Source organism: Bombina bombina, chromosome 5 (assembly GCF_027579735.1).
Source record: "Bombina bombina isolate aBomBom1 chromosome 5, aBomBom1.pri, whole genome shotgun sequence".
Lineage (NCBI taxonomy): Eukaryota > Metazoa > Chordata > Amphibia > Anura > Bombinatoridae > Bombina > Bombina bombina.
This window is the reverse complement of record NC_069503.1, coordinates 458,248,423-458,261,650: the sequence shown is the minus strand read 5'-3', so window position 1 is coordinate 458,261,650 and position 13,228 is coordinate 458,248,423. Positions and strand designations below refer to the sequence as shown.

General features: G+C 34.9%; 1 protein-coding gene across 1 annotated transcript in view; it reads left to right on the top strand.

The window, feature by feature from the left end:
- TNS3 (tensin 3) overlaps positions 1–13,228 on the top strand; it is a 588,043-nt gene that overhangs the window by 341,743 nt on the left and 233,072 nt on the right. Inside the window, exons 15-16 of the mRNA XM_053714333.1 lie at positions 8,528–8,657; positions 9,598–9,663. Of these exons, the coding sequence (XP_053570308.1) occupies positions 8,528–8,657; positions 9,598–9,663 (196 nt within the window). The remainder of the gene's footprint in view (positions 1–8,527; positions 8,658–9,597; positions 9,664–13,228) is intronic.

Here is a 13,228-nt window from a genome sequence, read left to right as displayed (position 1 = left end):
CCACACAGCCTTGCTTTTTTTATACTTTTTTTTTTTTTTATTGCCTCTTTTTATATCTGCCGCTAAATGTCCTCAGCAGGAGAGATCTAAAAGGGAAAACCTAGGTTTCAACATGGCAGCACCCATTACTTTATAAAAACTAATCTTTTTCACCTATATGTCTACGTGTTATTCTCAGGCTAATCTTTGCTTTGAATACATCATTATAATCTAGCTTTTGTTTACGGTTTAATATACCTTTAATTTCACTTGTACTATAGTATGTCACTATTCAGCTGAAGGCCTGACATAATTTGAGTTTTTTTAGTCCCCTCTTCCTTTTTTCTTTTATCCACATCACCTTTTTGCTCCTAGCCCCTGCGCGCACACATTTGTACATACGGTTTGTAAACAAGTACCTTTTATTACCTGTAATATTCTCTTTTCAGCATCACACTGTAAGGAAACAACACTTAGCCACTTCAAAAAATGTAAAAAGACAAATCTGTACATGTCCCAGTGTTCATGAGAAGTTTTTGTGGAATGTAAATAGGAAGGGGATGTCACACCACAATGGAATCTTAAATCCTGGGAAGTAATATCACTGAAGCATCTGAGAGGTTGGAACAAGATGCTTCATAGTGATATCTGCCTGCTACATCCAGCAGTTTGTTTAGGCCTTGGTTCAACAGCGCTTTGCAATATGATTAAATTAAGCAATTTTACTTTAAAAAGACAGTCTACTCCAAAATTGTTATTGTTTAAAAAGATAGATAATGCCTTACCACCCATTCCCCAGTTTTGAATAACCAACACAGTTATATTAAAGGGACAGTCTACACCAGAATTTTTATTGTTTTAAAAGATAGCTAATCTGTTTATTACTCATTCCCTAGTTTTGCATAACCAACACAGTTATATTAATAAACTTTTTACCTCTTTGATTACCTTGTATCTAAGCCTTTGCAAACTGCCCCCTTAATTCAGTTATTTTGACAGACTTGCATTTTAGCCAATTAGTGCTGGCTCCTAGGAATTCCACGTGCGTGAGCACAGTGTTATCTATATGAAACACATGAACTAACACCCTCTAGTGGTGAAAAACTGTTAAAATGCCCTGAGATGAGAGGCGGTCTTCAAGGGCTTAGAAATTAGCATATGAACCTCCTAGGTTTAGCTTTCAACTAAGAATACCAAGAGAACAAAGCAAAATTGGTGATAGAAGTAAATTGGAAAATTGTTTAAATCTACATGACCTATCTGAATGATGAAAGTTAGTTTCGGACTGGACTGTCCCTTTAATATAATTTTTACCTCTGTGATAACCTTGTATCTAAGCATCTTCTGACAGCCCCCTAATCACATGACTTTTTTAATTATCTATTGACTTGCATTTTATCCAATTAGTGCAGTGTCTGCCACAAGCCACAGGCGTGAGCACAATATTATCTTTATGGCTCACATGAACTAGCAGTCTCCTGTTGTGAAAATAAAATTAAAAAGCATGTGATTAAGAGTCTGTCTGTGGTGGCTTAGAAACTGGCAGAAATTTAGAGGTTTAAATATTATAAAGTATATTAATATAACAATGTTGTGCAAAGCTGAGGAATGGGTAGTAAAGGCGTTATCTATCTATTTAAGCAATAACAATTCTGGTATACACTGTCCCTTTTAAAGGGGCATTAAACAGTTATACCATGTTTAATTATGTATAGTTAAAAAAACAACTTTGTAATATACTTTTATTTATTTTGATCTCTTTTCTTGTAAATTTTTTTTTTTTTTTTTAACATTCCCAATTTGCACTCAGTTTGTATAAAGTAATGCGCACCGACATATTAGAACCTTGGCTTTATCCCTAGCTCTCCTGCTGAGGACAATTAAGGGTGTAAAACATGCAATTAAAGATTGTGCAAACAAGACTGTGAGGAAATCCTGTTACTTAAAGGGACAGTCTACACCAGAATTGTTATTGTTTAAAAAGATAGATAATGCCTTTTATTACCCATTCCCCAGTTTTGCACAACCAACATTGTTATATTAATATACTTTTTACCTCTGTGATTACCTTGTATCTAAGCGTCTTCTGACAGCCCCCTGATCACATGACATTTTATTTATTGTCTATTGACTTGCATTTTAGCCAATTAGTGCAGTGTCTGCCACAAGCCATGGGCGTGATCACAATATTATCTATATGACTCACGTGAACTAGCACTCCCCTGTTGTGAAAAGCAAATAAAAAAGCATGTGATAAGAGGCGGCCTTCAAGGACTTATTAAATTATCATATGAGCCTAACTAGGTTTAGCTTTCAACTAAGAATTACCAGAAAACAAAGCACATTTGATGATAAAAGTAAATTGGAAAGTTGTTTAAAATTACATACCCTATCTGAATCATGAAAGTTTATTTTTGACTAGACTGTCCCTTTAACAATCCTATATTCAACACTGCCTTGTTTGCACACTTTCTTTTGTTGATTTATATTTGTCTAATTGCTCTCAGCAGGAGAGTGATAGATGGTAAAAACATAAATTTCAACATGGCCGTACCCAATATGTTATAGAAACTAAAGTACTCAAGAGAAACTAAACCTTTACACTTAAAGGACCAGTTCATTCAGGAGATATAATCATTTAGCAGCAATAACTCTGTTAACAAGTAAAGTAGAATCTAAAACATAAATATTGTAATAAGGAAATATATAGTTTTTAACCTTTTTCCTTTCTTATTTTCCCTTCTGCCAGACAACCCTGGAACGCCCTGATGTAAGGGCTGTGCTTAGAAACTTTATTACCCTGCCCCATGGGCCATGGCCAATCAAGTTGCATTATGCAATTCTATGCTAAGTTTGCAAATTTAGCACTATGTGAACACTAAAGGCTGTTGTATTTATGTGCTCTCAGCTCTGACTGGATCTTTTAAAGGGGGGTGTATCCAGTTTGTTAGTTATATACACATACATCTGTAAATGTTATTATTCAAAGCAACCACTGGCATTATATGAATGGCTTAGAGTTATAACATTTACAGACGTGTGTGTATATGTATAACTAACAAATAATATCAAAGTGTCTGTACTCAGCTCTATAAGGCATTTGTGTCATAACAGCCAGGAAACTGCAGCATGTAGACACGATAAAATAAGGCAGGTACTCTATTACCCTTCTAGCATGCACAGTGATAGGTTCCAAGTCCATAGAGTATAAGGGAGATTTCCCTTCAACGGTGCGCGCTACACTTGGCTATACAGGTCTGAACTCCTGCTCTCTCCGCTCACAGCTCCCTTGACCCCGCTGCGGTCACAGCGCACAGAGCTCTCATCATCCTGTGAGCACTGAAGGCTGTTGTGTTTATGCGCTCTGGCTGGATAATTCTGTAAGGGGGCCGTATCCAGTTTGTTATAAATTACAGCCCCATTACAGAACGAACCGGTCAGAGCGCATAAACACAATAGCCTTCAGTGCTCACAGGATGATGAGTGCTCTGTGCGCTGTGACTGTTAGCAGCAGGACTGGAGCGGGGTCAGGGGAGCTGTGAGCAGAGAGAGCAGGAGTTCAGACCTGTATAGCCAAGTGTAGCGTGCACCGTGTTCACACTAGCGGTGACGTCACCATGGGGGCTGGAGTATGCGCCCTGCACAGAAGGGACTCTGCTCGAGTGGCCATACGGCCAGAAATTAAACAAGTGGGTATCCTTACCAGACCATGGAAACAGCATTTTGCTAAATAAAAATCTGCTTCAGGACGTTTAAAAAACAAAAAAAACACACACACATCATTTTATTTTAGACAGATTAATTCAATAAAATTCAGTCTTCTTTTGGGCAAACTGTCCCTTTAAACAACTAATATAAATGAAAAAAGTACATCAACATATTACTCTGACTAATCTTTGCTTTGCATGCTTCATTATATATAGCATTTGTTTATTGCGTAAAACCCTTTAAATATCTGTGATCTACAAAGGGACATAAAACCAGTTGGGAAAGAGACAAAATATAATAAGTATTTTAATTACTTTACCTGCAAAGTTGTACTGCAGTGCTTCACCATTAACCATTTATTTTAAGTTTCTGAATTGTGAAGCTCTAACTCCCCCCCCCCCCACACACACACACACACATTTTATTCTATAGCTGCATCTATATCTATTGTTGCTTTGGTAGAATGCAAAAGTGCATAGTGATTGTCTGCTGGAGCATGCTTAGAAGCTGTGAACTCAGTTGAAATACAATGCACGTGTCTAAACACTGATAAGGGGGGGTGGAACAGACTGCATGGCTATTTAAGTATTTTTGCTTATTTTTGAAAAACAAAATTAAAATACTTGCCAGCAATTTATTTTAAAAAAAATTTAAGCAAACTATTTTTACTTAAAGGGACATGAAACCCAATTTTTTTCTTTCATGATTTAGAAAGAGCATGTCATTTTAAACAACTTTCTAATTTACTTCTATTATCTCATTTTCATTATTCTCTTGATATCACTTGCTGAAAAGCACATCTAGATATGCTCAGTAGCTGCTGATTGGTTGCTGCACATAGAGGCCTTGTGTGATTGGCTCACACATGTGCATTGCTATTTATTCAACAAAGGATATCTAAAGAATTGAGCAAATTAGATAATAGAAGTAAATTGGAAAGTTGTTTAAAATTACATGCCCTATCTGAATCATGAAAGTTTAATTTTGACTAGACTGTCCTTTTAATTAGCCCTTTTAGGATATGGCACTTTAAATGGTAAGAGCAAATACCGAGGAGCTTAATAGTAATCTTTACATAAGAAAATATATACATTCAACAAGGTTATGAAGTAGTTGTAAAGTCATTGTCACTGGAAGAAAAGCATCCACAGTTTATATCATTCTCAGTATATGACAGATGTCCTAAGAATTACTAGCGTACACTTGCTCCCCCTTCCTGCCTGTGATAATTTGTTAACCAACGTTAATAATTCCTGTTTCCCTCTTTCCTTCCACTCCTGTCACCCCACATATAACACTAAATCATCCTATGTTTCCTTGAAAATGGGCAGTTTAGAAGTCTGAGCGCTAAATAAAAGCAGAAGATGGAGAGGCTAATGTATCCTGCCTCCTACTCTGCTACACTTTCTACCAGTATAGAATAAGTCTCACGTGCACATCTCTGTTAGAATATTTGCATAGGCAAGCCAATTTGGACAGCATTATTGCACACAGAACTTAAAGTATTTAAATTTTATTTTTCCAAATCCTTTCGCTTATGCATTGTTATTTTTGTTTGTTTGCAATTTACTGTATCGAGGAATAATAGTAATGTAGGGGGGAAGGGGGTAACTTTACAGTAAGATGCTAGGGATGGGTGAATTATTCAAAATAACAACTGTTGGTAACGTTTGTTTGTCCTAAACAAATGTCAAGTGTTTGCTGAACATTGGACATTTGTTTTTAACAAACAAGTGATAAAGGGACATAAAACACATTTTTATTTCTTTTGGGATTCAGATAGCCCATGTCATTTTAAACAACTTTCCAATTTACCAATCTAATCAAATTTTCTTACTTCTCTTGATATGTTTTGTTGAACAGCGTGGAAGTAAGCTCAGGAGTGTGCACATGTTTACATCACTATGTGGCACCAGTTTTGCGAGAATGTTGTACATTTGCAAGAGCACTAGATGACAGCTCCTTTTCCTGTCATGTAGTGCTCCAAGCATGTGCACACTACCTATCTAGGTATCTCTTTAAAAAGAATACCATGAGAAGAAAGCAAATTTAATCATATAAGTAAATTGGAAACCTTTTTTTAAAATTGCATACTTTATTTGAATAATGAAATGTTCATGTTTAACATGTACTTTACTGGCCCTTGTTGTACAGAGAGTAAAGCAGGCATATTGCTTGTAGTGACAGTTTACTATTTTGCACTTGCAGAGATAAGTTCATTCTCACCTCCCTCCCATCAGGCGCATAATCTTAAATGTTTACATTTTGTCATTTGAATGTCACAAAGAATGTTCACATTGATACCAGGTCTGCCATTCTGATGTTTTTATAGAACAAAATAAGGAGGAGCTAAGGGCCAGATTAAATTGGCTTTTGGGTAGGGATGGGCGAAAGTGTAATTAGTTTGATAGAACGAATACTCCTGTGGACATTCGTTTTGAGCAGTCGAATGTTGATTTAAAAAAAAAAATCCATTAAAATTTGGCAATTGAATAGTATTTCTGGTGTTCGAATGTTCCTTTCGTTTTCGAATGTTCATAATTAGATTGAATATCCACATTTGAAATGTTAAATGTAACATTTGGTTTAACAAATGCTATTGAAAAGTTTAATAGTTCATGTGGTAGGGAATTTAATAATTCATACATAATAGATACAAATGTATCAATTTGAATGTTTCTTATTGGAATATTACGTTTAAAGAGATTATTAGAACTACTATTACAAACTTATCGATTTGATTTTTTCAAATTCAAATTTTGCATATTTCGAATTGTATTATTAGAAAAATTCTAATTGAATATTACATTTTAAGAGAGCCTTAGAAATACTTTTACATTTAAATATATGTTGCACAAACATTCAAAATTAACGAACAAATGTGTTAAAATTTGTTTCTTTTTTTCGAAAGTTGCAAAACATTCGCCCATCCCTACTTGTGGGATAGATGTTGGAGAACACTTATTGTAGAAGATAGCCTGGTGCAATTAACTTTCTAAGCTAATGAATAAAATGGTTTCAGGTCGAGCAGTGCAGCAAGATATAGAAGTATAGTTTTAAACACTGTGTTATGTATAAAACCATCTTTTTATGCAGGAAGCAGACTTGGTGTGCATTATATGAAATATTCACAAACTTCATTTTGTCGGATAATTTGTTGGAGAAAGAAAAAGAAACAGTCCCGCTTGTAATTAAAAAGTAACATTTATTGATCCAAAGATTTAAAACATGTAGGAAGATTCCATATACAAGCAAGGTAAGAGGGCGTAGCACTGAATGGCTTACGCGTTTTGGCAGTCAGCCGTAATCATAGCCTGAGGTGCTACACCTTACACACAAATAAAAAGCATATAAAACTACCCCATTAGATAGAAAAAGTTACGCCCTCCAACTGCATTACCTGTTTACAAGGTATAGCGCTGCATGAGCAGAATTAACCTTATAATGACTGGATGGAACACACTTTATGTAGCATTTTTTGCTCCCTTTCGCTATGAAACCTAACAATGAATTGATTCATGGGTGCTAGATATTAAAAACTGAAGCATTTCTTTTCACAAAATGACTATTTCATACTTGATTTCAAATTTGACAAATTATGCAAACCGTATGTGTAACAGCAGCAAAAGATGACCAGCAAGCCTCAAGGCGTAAAGTAAAGTTCTTTATTGGAAACACACGATAAAAAGCATAAAAGCTTAATCCCTTATTGACAAGTGAAAGAAAGGACCTACGCGTTTCGGCAGCCCCCTGCCTTATTCATGGACTAACGATAAAGGTGTCAAAAGCTCTTTATATACACCTGAGTCCTCAGGTGTGAGAATTACTTGTCAGAGATTTAAAGGGATAGTACCTGTACACTATATACAAGTTACAAACACATTGTAGATCACAAAAAACAGAATGAGATGGCAATCAGATAGAATATGAGAAATACATTTCTTTGTTAGAATGATTACGACATTATAGATGTAAATGAATTATAAACTAATCTTACTCATCCCTGATAGTAAAATAGTAACAGTATAATTAAAGATACCAATATTTAATTAATAATGAAACAAATACTGTCCTAAATATCCAAATATTGGAAGTGAATCGGTTATGTTGTATGAAATGAGCAAACACTTCCACATTCATATAACCTGGAATCAAGTCTAATTCAGCAATGTTCAAGGTTCTTTAAGGGTAGGATACAATAAGTACCCATATTGAAACCCCTATGTATCAACCAACTGATCACCCAATATATATCAAGAAAAATAATTAATAGAAATAAATAATACCAATAACTAGTAAACAAAAAACAGGAGACAGTGTACTAATCCAAAAGGGATAAAAATAATAATAATAAGCACTTCAAGAGGTAAAGGAAGGGAGATATCCTATCAAATATGTAGGATCTTATCAGTACAGTGCATATATAGTGAATCACCCTAAATCTTAAGTAAGATTATTCACTATTGCAACATATCAAACTAACCGTATACAATACACTTCAGAGTGCTGTTTACAGAGGGAGGATTAACTTAACAAAAATGTTACTACTCCTCTAATACAACACGACCATAACAAGTATTCCCTTGGTTCTCAGAAAGGTTCATTAGACTAAGTATAATATAGATAGTTGAGACTTCGAAGACTATGATGTAGTGTTTAACGTTGATGGGTCCAAAAATTAATGACATCTCTATCAATGTTAAAACCATGTGGTCTTCTGGTCTTAAGCTTGAAGATCCAAAATGCTTATGTGTACTTACTATTTTTGTTTTGATTATCTTCTGTGTGGTTGTTCATTCAAAACTGATTTAATTGAGTTTGTTCCCCGTTTTATGAACAGCTTAAGTGCTACCATAAGAAGTATCGTTCCTCCACACGTGACGTTGTTTTCAGACTGCAGTTTCACACTGGCGCAGTTCATGGCAATAGGCTGATGTTTGCCAAAGACGAGCTGGATCACGCAAATAAGGGTGAGAACTTTGCTCTATATTAGACACAGATCATCAGCTTTATGCTTTATAAGGTCATGGATTTAGCACCATTGTTTGTTTTGAATTAATTTAGTTAAAGGAACAGTCTAATGTAATAACATTGCAGCATCTTGAGCTTACATGTCTAGTCAGCAAATGTGACAGGTGCACATAGCTACCAATCACTGGCCACTTTGCGCTTTGGAGTGGAAATCCTTGTTGGAATGGCTTTACCTATGTGTTTATTCTATTTGGAATGCATTATATCATGCACATTTTGAATCATAGTGTCCCTTTAACAATTTGTAATCCATAGATACAATAGAAAACATAAAAATATTAAAGAGACATGTATATACTGCCATGTTACCAAGCAAAGAAAAGCAAATTAAACCACTACAACCAGCTCTGAATCAGTGCATACTGACAACTACTTGTATACTGTCCATCCATACACAGGCTTAGTATTTGCTCAGTAGGACCTGTTTGGTCTTGTGTGTTGTAAAACCAAAACTGAAGTTAACTAATGTATATAATATTGTGCCTATTTATATACATTATACATTTGGGGTTTCATGTTGCATTATTTTTAACAATTTTGAATTAAACGCTATTGAATTTTAGAATTAAACGAATACAGCAGTGCCAGTTGTATATTGGGTACCAGCACTAATAGGCTGATATACACACACACCAACAGATTTAATATTGTCTCTCTTATAGTGTTGATATTTTTTTTGGTACTGTGTCCCTTTGACTGAGCACTAGGTTAGTACATAATATGTAATAATAATATATAATATATGTAATAGTAGAAGTGGTTTCTCTTTGTTTGTACCATACAGATATATGCTGGAATGTTTGATCAATGTGACTAAGCTAAAAAGAACTGAGCAAATCCTGAGTTGTAATAAATATGATTTATATTTTTCTGTAACAGATGACAGATTCCCTGAATATGGAAAAATTGAATTGGTGTTTTCAGGAACTCCAGAAAAAATCCCAGGTGAGTATTATTTATCAGTTTCACTTCTTGAGTTATTCTTTGTTTAATTCCCTGAGGCCAGAGACTACTTTCACAGCCTTGAAAGGTTTACATACCATATAAAAGTTACTATAGCAACTTCAATAAACAGTTATTGTTGATATATCTTAATATTATTATAGAAAAGTATTTGTATAGAGAAAATGAGTTAAGGTTTTTTTGTTTTGCAAGCATATTTATATTTCTTTTGGTAAATAACCAGTTTTAAAACTTGCATACCCACAGTGCAAGTAGACACACTGTTTTAGTTATCAATTTCTTGAGAATTGTTCTTTTTAATACATAAACATTTTTAAAACACATACGTTAAAGTCCGTTCTGGAGCAGCAAAGCACTATGGGGACTTATTTGGACACATCTGGTGATCACTAACAAAAGGCACATACTAATACATACCAAGAAAATAAATTAAATGCAATAATGGAAGTAAACTGAAAAGTCTCTTTAGTTGCATCATGAAAGTTTCATTTTGATTTTCCTCTCCCTTTTAATGTAAATAGTTAATCAACGTTTGACAAAGGAGATATGAAAACAAGAACTGTTTAATTAACACTAGATAAAGGCTAGGTAGAATGGTGCATTTAGTCTGAGAATAACATGTAGATGTATTTTTTTAAAAGTTTCATTAGTTTATTGAAAAAAAATAGTTTAAAGTTTTAGTGTCTATAAAACAATGGGAGCGACCATGTTGTAACTTAGTTTACCTCCTCTGCTGTGACCAGTTAGGGACAGTTAAATAATGAAAGTATATTAGTATATTGCAGAGTATATATATATATATATTTATATATATATATATATAGATAGATAGATAGATAGATAGATAGATACACACACATACAATGCCTTGCATAAGTATTCACACCCCTTGACTTTTTACCTATTTTGCTACATTACAGTCTTAAGTTCAATGTTTTATTAATCTGAATTTTATGTGATGGATCAGAACACAATAGTCTAAGTTGGTGAAGTGAAATGAGAAAAATATATACATAAAACTATTTTTTAGAAATAGAAAACAGAAAATTGGCATGTGCGTATGTATTCACCCCCTTTGTTATGAAGCCCATAAAAAGCTCTGGTGCAAACAATTACCTTCAGAAGTCACATAATAAGTGAAATGATGTCCACTTGTGTGCAATCTAATTGTCACATTATCTGTCATTACATATACACACCTTTTTTTGAAAGGCCCCAGAGGCTGCAACACCTAAGCAAGAGGCACCATTAACCAAACACTGCTATAAAGACCAAGGAACTCTCCAAACAAGTAAGGGACAATGTTGTTGAGAAGTACAAGTCAGGGTTAGGTTATAAAAAAAATATCCAAATCTTTGATGATCCCCAGGAGCACTATCAAATCTATCATAACAAAATGGAAAGAACATGGCACAACAGCAAACCTGCCAAGAGACGGCCACCCACCAAAACTCATGGACCGGGCAAGGAGGGCATTAATCAGAGAGGCAGCACAGAGACCTAGGGTAACCCTGGAGGAGCTGCAGAGTTCCACAGCAGAGATTGGAGTATCTGTACATAGGACGTCAATAAGCCGTACGCTCCATAGAGTTGGGCTTTATGGCAGAAGGGCCATAAGAATGCTATTACTTTCAGCAAAAAACAAAATGGCACGTTTTGAGTTTGTGAAAAGGCATGTGGGAGACTCCCAAAATGTATGGAGGAAAGTGCTCTGGTCTGATGAGACTAAAATTGAACTTTTCGGCCATCAAAGAAAACACTATGTCTGGCGCAAACCCAACACATCAAATCACCCAAAGAACACCATCCCCACAGTGAAACATGGTGGTGGCAGCATCATGCTGTGGGGATGTTTTCAGCAGCCGGGACTGGGAAACTGGTCAGAGTTGAGGGAAAGATGGATGGTGCTAAATACAGGGATATTCTTGAGCAAAACCTGTACCACTCTGTGCGTGATTTCAGGCTAGGACGGAGGTTCATCTTCCAGCAGGACAATGACCCCAAACACACTGCTAAAGCAACACTTGAGTGGTTTAAGGGGAAACATGTAAATGTGTTGGAATGGCCTAGTCAAAGCCCAGACCTCAATCCAATAGAAAATCTGTGGTCAGACTTAAAGGGACATTAAACCCAATTTTTTTCTTTCGTTATTCAGATAGAGAATACCATTTTAAACAACTTTCTAATGTACTTCTATTATCTAATTTGCTTAATTCTCTTGCTATTCTTTCCTGAAAAGCATATCTAGATAGGCTCAGTAGCTTCTGATTGGTGGCTGCACATAGATGCCTCATGTGATTGGCTCACCAATGTGCATTGCTATTTCTTTAACAAAGGATATCTAAAGATTGCAGCAAATTAGATAATAAAAGTAAATTGGAATGTTGTTTAAAATCATATTCTCTATCTGAATCATGAAAGAAAAATTTGGGGTTTAGTAGCCCTTTAAAGATTGCTGTCCACAAGCGCAAACCATCCAACTTGAAGGAGCTGGAGCAGTTTTGCAAGGAGTAATGGGCAAAAATCCCAGTGGTAAGAAGTGGCAAGCTCATAGAGACTTATCCAAAGCGACTTGGAGGTGTGATTGCTCCAAAAGGTGGCTCTACAAAGTATTGACTTTAGGGGGGTGAATAGTTATGCACATTGACTTTTTCTGTTATTTTGTCCTATTTGTTGTTTGCTTCACAATAAATAAAAAAAAACATCTTCAAAGTTGTGGGCATGTTCTGTAAATTTAAATGATGCAAATCCTCAAACAATCCATGTTAATTCCAGGTTGTGAGGCAACAAAACACGAAAAACGACAAGGGGGGTGAATACTTTTGCAAGGCATTGTATATACACATACATAATTTATCATTTTATATTACCATCTCAAAGTATTCAATGTCCCTTTTAACTTATTTGATATATATTGAAGAAACGTCATTGCCGTTATATGAATGGAATATTAATTTTATCTTTATTATTTAAAAATGCAATACCAGTGGTATATTTTTGGGGCATAAGAGCTGGAAAGGATTAAGACATGTAATGAAGTATGAAGTGTTTTTATTATTGGTCTACAGTAATAATAAGCTTAAATAGATATTATGCCGCAGTAATAAAATACTCAAATTTGCTTATTTTATTAATACCACTTTAATAAGCAGTGTGTAACAATGTATTACTGCATAATCTATTTACATAATCACACATATGATCTGTAATAGCCTTCCTATAAAAATAATCATCATTGCCTTATTGTGGGACTTGTCCCAAGAAAAAAAGGTTGTTGAACCTGAAACATGACATTTTTATCGGAGTAAGTCCCAAGAGAATCTTTTTATTATAGAAGTGCTGTCCTAGATCTTCTGATTAGCCTGAATTGCTGAACTTGTGAGTCTTTGTGTGGAAATAAAGATGTCAAGACTGTAAATAAAGAGAAAATTCTGGCTCTTTGTCAGATGATTATGGTAAAAGCAATGATTGCAAAAAAACTTTCTAAATTCTGTGTTTAAAACCTTGCTTTGTTGAAAAGCCTATGTAAATATGATTAGAAGTGTAT